The 17,173-nt window shown below is 45.2% G+C and overlaps 1 protein-coding gene across 5 annotated transcripts in view; it reads right to left on the reverse strand.

Moving 5' to 3' along the window:
• The window catches only part of CLPB (ClpB family mitochondrial disaggregase), a 143,248-nt gene extending 129,335 nt beyond the window's left edge, over positions 1–13,913 (reverse strand). Inside the window, exons 1-2 of one of the 5 annotated variants that reach the window (XM_060605702.3) lie at positions 13,361–13,911; positions 10,106–10,157 (exon numbers count right to left, since the gene is read on the reverse strand). In XM_060605702.3, coding sequence (XP_060461685.1) covers positions 10,106–10,157; positions 13,361–13,760 — 452 coding nt within the window. In that variant the 5' untranslated portion in view covers positions 13,761–13,911. Of the gene's footprint in view, positions 1–10,105; positions 10,158–13,360 lie in introns of all 5 variants that reach the window. The other 4 variants (XM_060605703.3, XM_060605704.3, XM_060605705.3 and 1 more) reach the window with 4 other exon arrangements.
• Between the last annotated feature and the right edge of the window lie 3,260 nt (positions 13,914–17,173).

Consider the following 17,173-nt stretch of genomic DNA (forward strand, 5'->3'; position numbering starts at 1 on the left):
ATCTGGATTTGACAGTTTCTCTTCAGGAGCCTTGTGGACTCTCAATAAGGCGGACAGAAATGGTTCTTCCTCTAGCTAGAAAACATCTCGCTGAGCCTGGAAGAGTGCTGAGGAAACTGTGACCCCAGCAAGCCTCTCTCTGCTTCAGGCCGCCTCATCTGGAAAATGAAGTGGTGTGCGACTTCCAAGTGGGCCACTGTGGATTACTCTAGCAACCTGCATTTCTGTTTCATTGTCTGTGAAGCAGGGCTATTATTACCTGCACGACTGTGAGGATTTAGTGATTAAAGCCTCATATAACTGCCTTAAAAAAAGCATTTGTTTTTTGGTTTTTTAAATTTTTTTTTAATGTTTCTTTATTTTAGAGACAGAGAGACAGAGCACAAGCGGGGAAGGGGCAGAGAGAGAGCCAGAGCAGAATCTGAAGCAGGCCCCAGGCTCTGAGCCGTCAGCACAGAGCCCAACGTGGGGCTCAAACCCAGGAGCCGTGAGATCATGACCTGAGCTGAAGTCGGACGCTTAACCGACTGAGCCACCCAGGCACCCCAAAAAAGGCATTTTATAAACATCAGCCACTATCAATAATATTCAACAATGTTATTAAAATATTACTTAAGATTCTTGAAAAAGTTTTATTTATTTAACTAATCTCTACACCCAACATGGGGCTCGAATTCACAACCCCAAGATCAAGAGTTGTACACTCTTCCGACTAAGCCAGCCAGGTGCCCCTAAAATATCATTTTATAATATTTTATACTACATGTACCAAAGTATATAAAAATTATAGGTGTAAAAAATGTCATTAAAGTAATATCCTATAAGAAGTAAATAAAATTCTGAATATATGTGAGTTCTAAAAAAAAAGAGTAAAACTAAGCATGATAGGCTGTGTTTTTTTGCCCCGCTTAATATTCATTTACCTTGTGTTCATTAGTCTGGGAGGTCTCTGAATACTCACACTAAAAGTTTAAGAAACATGTACAGGGTAACAACTGAATATCCAGAAAATTCTATCCATTACCTTAATTTATTTTTCTAGCTGTGGGGTAAAAACCTGGTGTAATTATCAACACTTAGTAACAAAACTTACTATGCACTGAGCATCTGGTATGCACTAGGCATAGCACTAAGCAGTTTCTGTCATTTAATGTTCTCATTTAGTACTCACAGCAATGGTGTGAGGTAGGTCAATCATCATCTCACTTTAGGCGAGAAGTGGTTAGGCAACTTCCCAAGGTCACAGAGCTGACAAACGGCACAGCTGGAATTCAACCCTTGTTTTCTCAGACTCACAGCTGGGAATGAAACCTTGCTTTCTCCCATCTCAAAGTCCTTACCACTGGGATTTCTGCCAATGATATGAGAGCCTCCTGGGCAGACGCCCTGACAGAGTGACAGGGGAGAACCACTTGTTGCCTTAAGAAGACTCTGGACCTGGGACTCCTGCTCAGAAGGGAGGGGAGGGAAGGAACTAGGATGTAAAAGAGCCTCAAAATTCAAAAGTGAGATTTTTTTTCTGAGAAAGCTTTCAAACAGGACAGGGACAGAGCAGGAACTGTGAAGCAAGAAGCTAAAGTGAATACTGTAAGCCCAGAAACACATTTAGCTTGACTATTTTCAGTATTCTTGGATTTCTCTCCCATTGTTTCTAGTAAAATTCCTTGGGAAAAAAATCTAACTGGTTCTAGCCATGCTGACATGTGTTATGGTCATGACTGAGCTGGGATTTTCAAGCAGCGGCACTCAGGCCACAGCGATACTGTTGGGGAGACAGAGCCTGACTGCTGCCCCTGCTGCGGGGCCCTGGAAGCCTACAGCTTTGCGACTTACCCTGCTGCGGCGGCTGGATCAGTGCCAAAGACGCTGGCAACACACAGACTGGTAACACTCAGATTGGTTCCTTATGTTTCTCAACAATCAGAATGGTTGTTGATCGTGTCAACCTTCCACCCCATGCCCCACCACCACCACCAAATCAGCTACCACTGCTGTTAGAACAAACACAAAGCTCCTTACTACGGCTTCTAATGTTTATTCTGGCACCCGCTCTACACTGCGGTGCCTGCCCTTTCCAGTCCTTCACACTTGCCATCGTTCCTCCTTCCACAGGTCTCTGTAAATAAAAGTTCCTTCTGCCAGGAAAGCTCTTCTGCCCTTCTTCACTCACCTAGGTTAACTCCTCACCAGAGCTCAAGCTTCCTCTGGGAAGCTTTCCTTGACCAGAGGAAATCCACCAGAGGCTCTAGGATTCTCTTTACCCTCCCTTGCAGCATCTGTCACAGCTGTAATTTCACATCGGCACGATCAACATCTGAGTAGGCTTCCAGCTCCATGAGGTGATGCCTCTATGTATTTTTGGCTTACCACTGATCTATCAGAGCTTAGCACAGTGCCAGCACATAGTAGGTATTACTTGTTGAATACAAGAGCTAATTCTCCATTTTTATATTATTTTTTCAAAGGGAGGTCAGTCCTCTTTTACAGGTTTATTATAACTATCAATAACTATTAACATTTGCCTAACTCTTTATCATTTACAAAGCACTTTTGAAATATTCAGTAAGTATGTGTTAACTATTCACATGAACAGCAATGAAAACCAGCAATGCTCACAGTATTGTGTGAGAGAAAGAAAATAGATGACCTATCCCAACAGGGGGTGATAAGTGCTGTCACAGAGGAAGTTCCGGGTGTTATGGGGACCTACAGGTACTGGGAAGGCTAGGGTACTTGAAGCCTTCCAGGAAAACATGACACTGATGACCCAAAGGATAAGTAATTTTCCAGACAAGAGTCCACCTGCCTGGAACTCTCATAAGACCCTGGGAGGGTGGTCTGACAAATATTATCAACAATACTTCACAGGTAAGGCCACTGAGGAAGTTTAGGGACTACGGCCACACAGCCAAGAACCAGGAGGGCCGACACTAGAGGCTCCATCCCAGGGCTGGGCTCCCTTTCAGGGACATCCCTCCTCCCTACAAGCCACCCCAGTAGGCCTTGGCCATTCTGTGCTCTGGGGGTTGGCCAACCACCTGACTCTGCTGGGTTTCTATGCAGATGACAGACTGCTTCCACCTACCCATGAAGTTCTGAAAAAGCTGCTAATCCAGCCTTCCCCAATTACCTGCCATCACCAGGGAGAAAGTAAGCAAAGATCCAGTCACGCACCTCAGAAAAAGGTACAGGCCACTCTGAAGAACTGCTTGCCTGGGAACTGTCCACTTGAATTAGTGTTTCAGTGTGCGATCTGGACCCTTCCAAAGAGACTCAGTTTTCTCTGCAGAGTTGAACACTAGGGACTGTATTCAAAGTTCTCAGTGGGGTCCCCATTAACATGATCTGGAAACAAAGACTCAAAGAGGGACGTTCTATGATTTACTAAGGGTCCCAGAGCCAGTTCATAGCTGTGTCAGAAGTGGAAGCCAGGTCTTCTCATTCTAAAAATCCTTTATTCTTTCCATTACACTGCCTTCTAACATCCCACTATTCAAAAGCCTGTGCACATTACATCCTAGCATTCAAAAAACAGTGTGATGATCTTAAGGAGCTCTCACAACAAGCATCAAATTAGAAGAGTGATACCAGTGAAGCCTTGACCTTTGGTTTAGAATAAACTTTAGTTTCAACCTACTGTAAACCACAAGGACATTTAAATATTTACTGGTTAAGAGAGCTGGATGTTTTGGTTGCCCTGATGCCATCATTAATATCTTCCCATCCAGCCAAAATGATACAACAATCGATAAACAGACAGCTTCTCTGAGGCTCTGAGACAGTCAAATGTACTTACCAGCCAGGGTTTTTGTTAATTAGATAAAATCCTTGGATCAATGTGCAGAACATTTACCTATGCTGTAGCTGAGCACATTCTGGACACCTTAGCACTGGCACATGGACAGCAAGTGCCTCAAGCCCCAAGCTGGGGCATCCAGGGACAAGAACCAAGCCATCAATGTAAAGCTAGAATAAATGTTTTGTGCCCTCAACAAAACCCAACCCTTTCTTCTTTCTTGAAATGCAAACCAAATCAGACTTTTTTCCAAAGGCATCTACTAAACAAGTTTGAGCTGGTATGAACTCCTTTATTTTCTAAAACCATGAAACCAGAAATCAAAAAAAAGATAACAAAACAATCTCTAAGGTAATCACTGATATATATATATATATATATATATATATATATATATATATATTTTTTTTTTTTTTTTTTTTTTTTTTTTTTTTGGGAGACTGCATGGTATATACAGTGGGAAGAGTCAGATCTCCACTTGAGTATCTCACTAGCATGTTAAATTTAACATGTTTAAAACCAAACTCATAATCTTTTCCCCCCAACTCAGTTCTCCTCTAGCACCTTCACCTCAGTGAATAGCATCTACATAGCTGATTAAGCCAGAAAACTGAAATTCCTTCTTAATAATTTCTTCTCCCTAATCAATGATATCCAATTCTATTCATTCATTCAACATTCATTTATTAGTATGTAGGACATATCAGGCATTGATACTGCTCTAACCACCATCAAGTCCTGTCTAGCTTACTTCCTCCATCTCTGCTATCACCTTAGTCCAAGTCATCACCTGCCATCATCCTCTCTTCTAGACTATTCCAGTCACTTTCATCCAATCTTCCTGCATCCACCATGGATGGCTCTCTATATCATCTATTCTCCATGGAGCAACCAGAGATCTTTTAAAATTACAGATCTAGATCATGTCACCATATCTCTCTCCCTCCCTCTCCCTCTCTCTTTCTCTCTCTCTCTCTCTCTCTCTCTCTCTCTCACACACACACACACACACACACACACACGTGTGCTTAAAATTCTACACTGGTTGCCCAGCAATCTTAGTAAAAATAAAAAGCATTACCACGGCCTACAGACTCAGTGTAGTATGGTCCTCGCTTAATTCTCCAGCTTCATTTCATGTCCTTCCGTCCTTGCTTTGTAGAGTCTAGCCAGATTGGCTTTCTCTCAACTGCTTGATTTCTTCACATCCGTTCTTAATTCAGGGCCTTCCGCCTACTATTCCTTCCAACTGAATGTTCTGCTTTTCCCTTCAAACTCCCGAGCTCACTTCAATCTCACATACTCCAATGCTTTTCCTTACTGATACATACCCTTACCTCAACCCCTCCCAGATTCAAGGTTAGATTCCCAAGTGTCTTATACTTCACTTTTTAATCAAGTTTGAAGATATAATTAACATATCATATATAACCCACCCATTAAAAATGTACAACTCAATTGTTTTTATTATATTGAGTTGTGCAATCTTGACTACTAACTCCAGAACAGTTTCATCATTCCCCAAAGAAACTCCAGACCCATTAGCAGTCACTCCCTATTCCCTCCCAACCCCAACCTCTGCAGTCCTTGCCAATAACTAATCTACTTTCTGTCTCTATGGATTTGTCTACTCTGAAAATTTTATATAAATTGAATCATATGATATGTGGTCTTTTGTCTGACTTCTTTCAGTTAGCATAATGCTTTCGAAGTTCATTCATGTTGTAGCATATAGCAATACTTCATTCTTTTGTACTGATAATATTCTGCTATATGGCTGTATTATATTTTATTTGTCCCTTCAACCATTGTTGGGTTTTGGGCGCTGTTTCCCTCTTTGGGCTATTATGAATAACACTGCTATGAACATTCACGTTCACGTCTTCATTTCTCTGGCGTATATACCTAGGCATAGACTTGCTGCATCATAAGGTAATTCTATGTTTAACATATTAAGGAAATGCCAACCCTTTTCCAAAATAGTCACACCATTTCACATCCCCACCAGCAATCTACAAGGGTTCCAATTTCTCCACATCCTGACAAACACTTGCTATTATCCTTCTGCTTACAGCCATCCTAATAGGCATGAAGTGATACCTCATTGTGGTTTTGATTAGCATTTCCCTAATGATATTAAGCACCTTTCCGTGTGCATACTGAATATTATGTACTCATTTGAGTGTCTTCCTTAAAGAAATGTCTATTCAGATCCTTTAACCATTTTTAAATTCTGTTATCTTTTTATTGTCCAGTTAAACAGCTCTTTATGTATTCTAGATAAAAATCTCTTACCAGATATATGATCTGCAAATATTTTCTCCCATTCTGTGGGAAAGTTTTCACTTCCTTGAAGGTGTCCATTGAACACAAAGTTTTTAATTTTGATGAAGTCCAATTTATCTATTTTTTCCTTTGGTTTCTCGTGATTTTGTTGCCATATCTAAGATGGCTTTGCCTAACCCAAGGTCGCAAAAATTTATCCGTATATTTTCTTTTAAGAGTTTATAATTTTAGCTCTTACATTTAGGCCTATGATCCATTTTGAGTTAATACTTGTCTATGGGTAAGGTAAGGCTCCAACTGCATTTTTTTGGCATGTGGATATACAGTTGTCCCACTACCATTTGTTGAAAAGACAAACTGCAATTCATTTTGAAGTACGTAATTAGTACTGGCTCCCAGTCACTGGCTCCCAGTTAGACTGTAAGTACCAAGAGTGCAGGGATTGTGCCAATCTTGTTCACACTGTATCTCCAAGCACTCAGTCCAATGCCTCGCTCCTAATAAGCACTCACAAACGCTGGTCAAATGAAGTAACATTTTGTCATTAACAAATACTCTACAACTCTACCGGTTAAAGGTATTATCATCTCTGTGTTACTTAAGCTCATAAAAGTCAGGCAATATGTGCCCAGTTTTGCTGGTTCTCAATTTTGACTCATGTGTTCCCTCCTCCCCCGGGAAGGGAGTTAGTAAGCTCCTCCAGGACAGGAACTGCTTCTACTTCCTCATGATGTTGCCACCGACACAAATGCAGCTCAGGGCTGGGCACAGAAGACAGGCTAGACAGATGAACAACTGAGGGACAAATGCACAGTGCCGTCCATGACCGAGTCCCTTCCTCTCTCCAGTTCCTCCTAGCCGCAAACTGTGATCAAACAACACCAGACAATATATAAATCCCCCTCCTCACCACACACCCTAGGCTGATTCTTGCCTCAGTGCTACCACTCATGCGACCCCCTTTGCCTTCCCTTTCTATTTGCTAAGGCCTACTGATATTTGAAGCCATTTCCAATAGGATGCTTACTCTGGTCTCCCAGGTTGGTTAGGGCATCTTCTGGGCTACTGTCTCACAGCACAGACCACACTGTGTTGCCACAGTCTTCCCCAATCACCTACATTGAGGGCAGGAATCATGTCTGGTCAGGTGTACCTCATGCCAGGCATAGGGCCTAGCATATGAGAGGTGCTCAGTAAATTTTGTCAAGTGATCAAATGGATCATGGAAGGTAAAAGCAGTCTGAAGTTGAAGACTGATATCACCAGGGTTCCTTCATTAGAGAACGTTTGGGCTGATGAAAAACTGAGTTAGGCACAAAGCAGAGAGGCCCAGCTTCCTGCTGGGAGAAGGGAAATGGGTTGGGGGTGTTGTCTTTCACCCAAGTTTGTTCTGAAAGAAATGTGATCTCCACTGAGAGAATAGGAGGCCTCATTTCTCTCAGCCTGGATAGCTCCTTACACAGCTCAGCCCAAGCCTGGACAGATGTGCCTTCAGTCTGCCCTGTGCCCTATGTTTCGGGTGAGTGGTTCCTACATCCAGAAGCCAGGCTTGGGTATGAGCTGAGCCGAGGAGAAGGGCCACCTGCTCATGCTGCTGACAGGTGGGACAGGGGCCCCAGGACAGGGCTTCCACTCCTGAAGAGTCAGTGTTGAACACATTAAGAAGGTTTAAGTGCCTTCGGGGAGGAGGAAGGAAATGGCTGCCACCCAGGGAGAAAGGAGGAGAGGAAGAAGGGAAAAGGGAGGGACCCAGCCTCCCTCTGATATAGCTAATGGGCATATGGAAATAAGACTCTGGACTTTCTGCTTCAAGTTTGCTGAAAAATCAGTAAAAAGCAACTTTCCCCAAATTCTGTTTGGGGAAATTCTGTGCTGGGGAAGAGATGTGGGAAACCAGACCTCTCCCTGACCTGGGGAGGCACACAAACCACTGGTTTAAGCTGAAGTCTAGCTCACAACCTTCTTAAACAAAGAACAGAATGGGAGCACCTGGCTGGCTCAGTCAGTAGAGCACAGGACTCTCAATCATAGGGTCTTGAGTTCAAGCCCCACAGTGGGCATGGAGCCTACTTAAAAAATAAATAGGGGCGTGTGGATGGCTTAATCAGTTAAGCATCTGACTCCTGATTTTGGCTCAGGGTTGTAAGATCGAGCCCTGCATGGGGATCTGTGCTGGGCATGGAGTCTGTTTAAGATTCTCTCTCTCCTTCTGCCCCTCCCTGGCTCATGCTTGCTCACACATGTGGGCACTCTCTCTCAAAAAAGAAAAAAAAAAAAAGATTGCCATGCTGAAAAGCAGGGTCTGTGCCTAGCTCATCTCTAACTCCCTTACAAGGGGTGAAGGGAGACTCTGAGTCATCATGACCAAAAGAGATGAAACAACAGCAGGCAGGAAAAAAGCAGCTGGAAACTGGGGGAGACACACAAAAGGCCCCAACATACTCTATCCACACAGGCAAGAAGGAATATTCTGCATCACACACACCATGAATTCAACCATTTTCTGCATTCTTTTGGCAGGTGTTTATTGCTATTAGAAAAATGTGTATTTGAAAGAGCTAAAATAATCAACACTTGGGGGCTCACTGGGATAGGGTAAACTCAGCCTCCCCTGGGTGATGGAAAAGTGGATTCACTGCACTGATACTCTGCAAATACACTACCTACATTGGGTTGCCACAGGAAAGCAGCAGCCTGGCAGCCCTCAGCGGTCACCAACCGGTGATGTGAGGGTCAGCAAAGGCCTGCCAGGAGGCGGCACGGCCAGTTTTTGCCCCCTCACTCCCTTGTACTGCAGCAGAAGGAAGCAAGGCTCATCTGTTTCTGAGGAAATGAAGACGCCACGCACAGCTGGCAGTTATGAATGGCTCTTATAACAGCAAGCTGACATCTGTGCTTGGTTTTTAAGATGCATCATTGCATGTTTATTAAACTATTGCTCCGTCGTATTTATTTGGCTACGAAACAACTCCCAGCCCATACTTCCAAAAGTGGTTTATTAAAAACTAAGCTTTGAACATTAATACTCAAAAGCACCCTTGAGAATCAATAATAATGCTGCAGATAAAATGAAAGGGAATCAAAGCAGTAAGTCTTGGTGGGGGCTGCAGCTGAATTTCAACACTTTCTTATACATTCAGGCAGCTGGAGTAGGGAGGAGCACCAAGAGTGTGTGGCACTGGGTGCGGGGATAGCCACTGCGAACACTAGATTTCCTGTCCAAAATGGGCACATGGTAGCAGGGAAGGCGGGGTATACTGTGGCCACCTCACTTTATACAAAGGGCCAAAAAGGCCAAGATGAGGCCCAGGGTAGGCCACTAGTTTCACCAAGAATAAAACCTCTGCCCCTAACCAACAGCCCCATACTGATGCCCTATGCTGGTCCCTGTCTGCGCACCTATCCTGGACACAGACGGCCCAGTCCCAGCACCAGGCTGAGCCCCAAGCTGTGTCCCATCCCTGCCAGCGGTCCTAAAAGGCACAGCTGAGCCAGGCAGACTGGAAGAATGCACTCAGCCCCTGAGCAGGAGCCCAGTGTGTACACCCTAGCCCTGCAGGCAAACTTTTCTAACACCAAAAGACCTGGCAGAAAGGCCTCTTCCAGCTCCCTCCCAAATCTCCAAACTTTTTCATGGGTGCCCCCCATCTAGGCAACAAACAATAACACCTGGCCACTTCCACAAAGATATAACAACAAATTAGAAGATTCAGTAAAGGACCCAAAGGATGTGGGGAGGACTCTGAACCATGCCCTGCAAAGAATAAAACAGAGGAAGGATCCAGAGCTGTTTGGGGTTAAAAAAAAAAAAAAGGAGACACAGGGCTGACTCCCTACCTTAAAACATTTAAAGGTTGACCTGGGCCAAGGGAGCCCAGGTGACTGTGACCATAGGGAAGTCACAGGGTTCACTTTCCAACTTAGTGTGAGCATTTCCTCCAAAGCAATCATCACTGGAGGAAGGGGTTCACCCAGCTCAGGCCCTCTTGTGGGGGAGAGCAAGTCCTGGGGTTCAACACTTACCTGCTGACTTCTTGGACATTGTTGGTGCGAGCAGCTTCCATCAGGGCTGCATCTGAAAAGAAAGGGGGCACTGGTCAGATCCCTATCCAGGACCTACCCTCAAAGCTGCATGGAGGACCCAGTAAAACAATAGAAATGGAAGAACTTCAGAAACATGGGCTTTAACAAGGGAAATTACGCCAAGGTATATAAAGGGAAAGCTAATCATCTCCTGTCCAGATGGTATCCACTGTTAACTTATCTTCCACATCCATTATGGAACCCAAACTCGTAACTCTTCTCATCATACAGGTGGTTCAGGTAAGGTGCTAGCAACTATGTGCTGTCTATGGCAAATGCATGATGTGTGAATCCCTTCACTCTTCATTAGCTAGAAAGCTCTAATGTTTCACATGGCTGTCACTGTTATTAATCATCCCCCCCCCCCTACCTTGTGCCACTTTCACCCCCAACTCCAATTTCTCAGCCTAGTTTTGAATCTCATGTCACAAGTCACCAACCCAACACCAGGAACAGAATGGGAACAGGCAAGGGTGTGGGCTCCTCTGAAAGTTAAGAGCCTTGACCAGGAATCAGAAGGCCTGGCTCCAACAGTCTGCCCCCTACTCCCTGTGCTGTAGCAGCCCCTTTCCTTCTCAAACCCCACTTTCAGGACTATAAAGCAGAGGCAATAATCCTTGTCCCGACAGCCTCACAGGGATGCTGAGGAGATGAAATGAGGGTCAAAAAGTCTACAAACTCCTCGGTGCCAAGATCAGCAAAAGGAGATCCAAAGCAGAGGGTTCCAATCCCTTAGGAACCACCTAGCAGAAAAGCAACCCTAGGGGCACCTGGGTGGCTCAGCTGGTTAAGCATCTGACTTCAGCTCAGGTCGTGATCTCTTGGTTTGTGAGTTAGAGCCCCACATTGGGCTCTGGGCTGACGGCTTGCTCAGAGCCTGGAGCCTGTTCCGGAACCCGTCTCCCTTTCTCTCTGCTCCTCCCCCACTCACACTTTGTCTCTCTCAAAAATAAATAAACATTAAAAAAAATTTTTTTTAAAGAAAAGAAAAGCAACCCTAAACCTAATGTAAGCCTGGTGTGGCCTGGGCAGTTGGCAGGCTACTGGCACCACCTTGTGGCCAAAAGGAAAACTGCCTGACTCAGAAAAAAACAACAGTAGAGGCACCATTTTTTCAAATAGTCAATACCAAATGCCCTTGGAGCCCTATCTGCCCAGCATGGTTTTAAGCTCCATTGTTGAACAATGGAAAGACTCATAGCCAGCCCTGCCTCAAGGAGTTCTCAATCTAGCCAAGAGACTCACCCAGTGAAACATTGAGAAGGCACTGCAGTAGGGTGGGAAGAGCAGGATCTGGAGCCAGACAAACCTAGGCTCCCATCCCAATTCTGCCACTTACTTGCCATATGACCTGGCCAACTCACCTAACCTCCTGACCCTCAATTTCCTTACCTGTACAGCAGGGATAAGATGGCCACCTTATCATGCATATGCAAACCGGATGTGTGGTTCAAACATTAGTGTCTCCATCCCACCTGCCGGCCTAGACTCTAGGGTCAGATCTTTCCTGGTTATCTTCCCCAGTGGTTCTCTAAGCACACATCCAGGGATGCTCAGGCAGCCCTCAGCTGGAAGGAGAACAAAATTCCCTCAGAGATCACTGTATCCACTCTTCCCTCACTCTGCAGAAAGAAGTGGCTTCTGCATGGTCACAGGAGGAATGAGGAATGAGCTGAGAACCAGGGCCTCCTGGCTCCTACAGGGAACAGTTCCTGAGCTTGTAACTCCAAATCAGGGTATAGGGCAGGCTAGCAAAGTCTGAAGGGTTGGAAGTGATCATGGTTTTGGTCATTACCTATTTTAGTAAATAGACAAAGTCCAGTCTGGAGCCCCCAGGAAAGTCTAAGGCAAGACCTTGGACACCTCCCCCAATCCATCTAAACATACTGGCCTCAGGACACTGCCTGCTCATGAACTTTCCATGGCTCTCCACTGCCTACAGGAGAAATTCCAAAACCTCCAAACCCTCTTGTCTGACACCCAGGCCCCACTCCATCTGCTCTCACCTCATTCCAAAAACGCCCTGTCCTCCACCAGGCTGGCTACCCTGCTAACCTCTATACACATCATGCTGACCTGTGAATCCCTTATCTGTGAAGCCTTCGCATGAAACAGAATCCAACTCAAGACACATTTACTGCATACCTACTAAGTTCCAGATGCTATCTATGGTGGACAAACGATGTGAAAGTATTAGGGAAAGGGGCTGGTATCAACCTGAAAAAAAGATAAGCTGCATTCCTTGCTCAATTGGAGCTCACACTATCGCTCTCTTTTTCATCTCTTGCCTCATCCTACAGAACTCAAGTTCAAATTCCCCATCCTCTAGGGGTCTCCAATCTTCCAGGAATGCTTTCCTGACCCTACTGGCCCTCCAATCCCCCAACAACACACTGTCAGACCACTCACCACACCCATAGGCCTAACTGCCTGCACTGTCTCCTTAACTGACTTTTTGTTAGGAGTTCAAAACCTCCCAAAATTGGGCTCACAGAAGGTATTAAAAAAAAAAAAATGCTCAAAGTTATAGAATTATAGCATGCCTAGTCCTCCTGCCAACTGTCCCACCTGGCAGGATCACCTCACACCTGAGACCAGGCACAGCAAAACCCGTGGGAGTCTGATGGGCAGACCCACGCTGCTGAACTCCAAGAGTCAAAATAACAGCACTGTAAGATTACTGAGAAATCATTCTTTACTGTGTAAGGGGTGGCGGGGGGTGGGGGGGGGGGGGTGAAGCCAGAGAGGAGCAAGGGGTGAGCAGTGGCAAAGCTGGCATTGAAACCAAGTCTCTACTTCCTTTCTTAGGCCACCTTACAAGGAAAACTTCACTAAATTACCCAGTGGTTGCCGTTAGAACACACCGTGGTTTCCTGGAGGCCTCTTAAGAGAGGAATTGGACCAGGCAGAATATTAGACCATAAAGGGTCCATTCTCTAATTTTACATGTTTTGTCCATTGCACAGATGGACAAAGTAATGCCCAAAGGAGGGAGCTGACCTACGATGGGAAGTTACACAACTCACAGGCAACTGAGCTCTCCAGTTCACCACCTTGCCCCAGTAACCAGATGATGTCTGGGTTCCTCCAAGACTGAAGCTCTGCTGGTGTAAATCTACAAGCAACTCCCACCCTCAAGTCAGGACACTTCTCCCGCCTCTACCTTCCCCGAACCCAGACTGCCCCGATAATCACCCTTGTTGGACGGGCTCTTGCTGTAACAGTGAACCACTAGCGCCGTGGCCAAGGCCCACATGCTCAGTCCAGCCTTGTTGGGGACTCCGTTCCAGCTGTCCTGTCCCGGGAGTGTTTCTTCTGGGCTAGGAAGGCGTCCCCATGTTGTGGCTAGGAAGCACTGGGTCTCGGTGCGTTCTCCCTGACGCCCCCAGGTGGCTGCCCCTCCTCGGGTGAGGAAAGCCGGCGATGTTGCAGGGCGCCCCCCGACGGCCGCCCTCAGCCATTGCGGCTCCCCGCGGCCCGCGGTGGTTACAGCCTGGCCGGAGGCACTTCCATTTCTCCGCAGCGATGGGGACCTAAGCAGCTGGAGGAGGAGCCGCGGCGCCGGCGCTGTTCTCAACACCAGGGACCCCAGCATCGTGACAGCTGCTTCGATAACCCCCTGGTGCCGGCCCCTGTGCTGGCCGCGTCCAACATGGCTGCCGCGGCGCGTTCGAAGACGCCGCGAACGCGGTGGAATTCCGCGCTACTTCACGGGAGTGGTAGTCCACAGCCTTAGATTTTCCTGCAGCTGGAGAACAAATAAACTACACTTCCCAGAAAGCTGTGTTACTCGCGTCACAATGACTGCCGACTTAGAGGAGCCTAGGGCATGTTGGGAAATGGAGTTCGAGTGAGGGGGCGTGGTAAGAAGGGAAATGCCTAGGTGGGATGTGTCGATTAAAGTTAAGGTTCGAATATCCAATGGAAAAAAGACAGTCTTTTTAACAAATGGTGCTGGGAGAACTGGACAGCAACATGCAGAAGAATGAAACTAGACCACTTTCTTACACCATTCACAAAAATTAACTCAAAATGGATAAAGGACTTGAATGTGAGACCGGAAACCATCAAAACACTAGAGGAGAAAGCAGGAAAAGACCTCTCTGACCTCAGCCGCAGCAATTTCTTACTTGACACATCCCCAAAGGCAAGGGAATTAAAAGCAAAAATGAACTATAGGGACCTCATAAAGATAAAAAGCTTCTGCACAGCAAAGAAAACAATCAACAAAACTAAAAGGCAACCAACGGAATGGGAAAAGATATTTGCAAATGACATATCAGACAAAGGGCTAGTATCCAAAATCTATAAAGATCTCACCAAACTCCACACCCAAAAAAACAAATAATCCAGTGAAGAAATGGGCAGAAAACATGAATAGACACTTCTCTAAAGAAGACATCCAGATGGCCAACAGGCACATGAAAAGATGCTCAACATCGCTCCTCATCAGGGAAATACAAATCAAAACCACACTCAGATACCACCTCAAGCCAGTCAGAGTGGCCAAAATGAACAAATCAGGAGACTATAGATGCTGGAGAGGATGTGGAGAAACGGGAACCCTCTTGCACTCTTGATGGGAATGCACACTGGTGCAGCCACTCTGGAAAACAGTGTGGAGTTTCCTGAAAAAATTAAAAGTAGATCTACCCTATGACCGAGCAATAGCACTGCTAGGAATTTACCCAAGGGATACAGGAATACTGATGCAGAGGGGCACTTGTACCCCAGTGTTTATAGCAGCACTTTCAACAATAGCCAAATTATGGAAGGAGATTAAATTTCCATCAACTGATGAATGGATAAAGAAATTGTGGTTTATATACACAATGGAATACTACTTAGCAATGAGAAAGAATGAAATATGGCCCTTTGTAGCAACATGGATGGAACTGGAGAGTGTTATGCTAAGTGAAATAAGCCATACAGAGAAAGACAGATACCATATGTTTTCACTCTTATGTGGATCCTGAGAAACTTAACAGAAACCCATGGGGGAGGGGAAGGAAAAAAAAAGAAAAAAAAAGAGGTTAGAGTGGGAGAGAGAGCCAAAGCATAAGAGACTCTAAAAAAAATAATAAATAATAAAAAAAAATAAAGGTTCGAGTGGCAGAGCTTTCTGCCACGTTCAGTTAAAATACGCGACGCAGTTTCTGACTACTGCAAGTTAAACAGGGATCTTCAGCAGAAGCCTGTTATGAAATGTATGCTTATTTCTTTTAGCTTATTTCTCTTTACAGCCTGGGATAGCTTTTCAAAAAATGTCTAGGGTAACCAGTCTACCTGTAATAGCAATTCTCTTTATTTTCCTACACAGACTTCCTTTCAGTTGAAGAGCTAACTCCTAGTCTTGCTTTCTCACTTGAGGTATTTTCAAAGAGTTTGCATCTCATGGCGGCTGCGTGCGGGAAGTTGGGCAAGGAATGTTATTCCTGTCTACAGAAAAGGGAATTTGGGCTCAGAGGTTCAAAAAATTGCTAATAAATCGATAAGTAAAGCTCAGGTCTTCTAGCTCGGAAGAATACCTGCACCCTCATTTCTTCCCCTCTCTTCTAAACTACACACAGGCGGGCAAAGGAGGAAGCTCTTTTTTTATGGCAGTCCCATCTCTTATTCCTGCATTTCCTTTAAGTCTCTGCTCAAACTTCACATTATCAGAGCCTTCTCTGACGATTTAAATTAGCAATCCTCTCCCCCCACTCCCACCATCTTGCCTACTTTTTCTTCACAGTACTTACCACCTGCCATACTGAAAACTCGTTTTGCTTACTGTCTTTCGGTGGTAGAACGTGAGCCCCAGGAAACAGGGACTTTGTTTTTTCTCTTCTACATTACTAGCACCCAGAACGATATCTGGAACAAAAAGAGCTACTCAATAAATATTTGTTCGGTAGAAGGATTACTCCCACCTTATTATCGTGGCAAAATGAATATAAGCTTTGGAGTGCAGCAGACCTGGATTTCAATTTTGACTCTTGCATTTACTGCATGTGTGACCTTGGACAAACTCCCTTCCCTTTCTCATTGTTAATTTTCTCATTATCAACGGTCGTATTCTACCTACCTTCAAGAGGATTGCTTGTATTGGGGCACCTGGGTGGCTCAGTCAGTTGAGCATACATCAGCTCAGCCATGATCTCACGGTTTGTGAGTTTTAGCCCCTGCACCCCGCGTTGGGCTCTCTGCTGTCAGTGCGGAGCCCACTTCAGAGCCCCCTTCAGATCCTCTGTCCCCTCCCTGTCTGCACCTCTCCCACTCGCTCTCAAAAAATAAAAACAAAAGACATTAAAAAGGAGATTCCTTGTATTAAATGAGATCACCACTGTCCCTGGCTCACTTTAGGTCTTGAAGAAACGGCAGCTGGCATTGTTTTCCCCGCTCTCGGGGTGCATTGGATTCCCTACTCTAAACTTATTTCTTTTTGAAGTTTTTAATTTAAATTCCAGTTAGTCAACATAGTAATACAACACTTCTGTACAACACCTGGTGCTCATCTCAGCAAGTGCCCCCCTGAATCCCCATCACCTATTTTACCCATTCCCCCGCCCACCTCCCCTCTGGGAACCATCAGTCTGTTTTCTATAGTTAAGACTCTGTTTCTTTTTTTTTTTTTAATTTTTTTTTTTTAACCTTTATTTATTTTTGAGACAGAGAGAGACAGAGCACGAATGGGGGAGGGGCAGAGAGAGAGGGAGACACAGAATCGGAAGCAGGCTCCAGGCTCTGAGCCATCAGCCCAGAGCCCGACGCGGGGCTCGAACTCACGGACCGCGAGATCGCGACCTGAGCTGAAGTCAGACGCTTAACCGACTGAGCCACCCAGGCGCCCCAAGACTCTGTTTCTTGATTTGCCTCCCTCTCTTCCTCCTCCTCCCTTTGTCTGGTTTCTTGCATTCTTCATATGGTATACTTATGTGTGGTATTTGTCTTTCTCTGACTTATTTCACTTAGCATAACACTCTCTAGTTCCATCCATGTCATTGAAAATGGAAAAATTTCATTCTT

This window comes from Panthera onca, chromosome D1 (assembly GCF_046562875.1).
Source record: "Panthera onca isolate mPanOnc1 chromosome D1, mPanOnc1 haplotype 2, whole genome shotgun sequence".
Classification (NCBI taxonomy): domain Eukaryota; kingdom Metazoa; phylum Chordata; class Mammalia; order Carnivora; family Felidae; genus Panthera; species Panthera onca.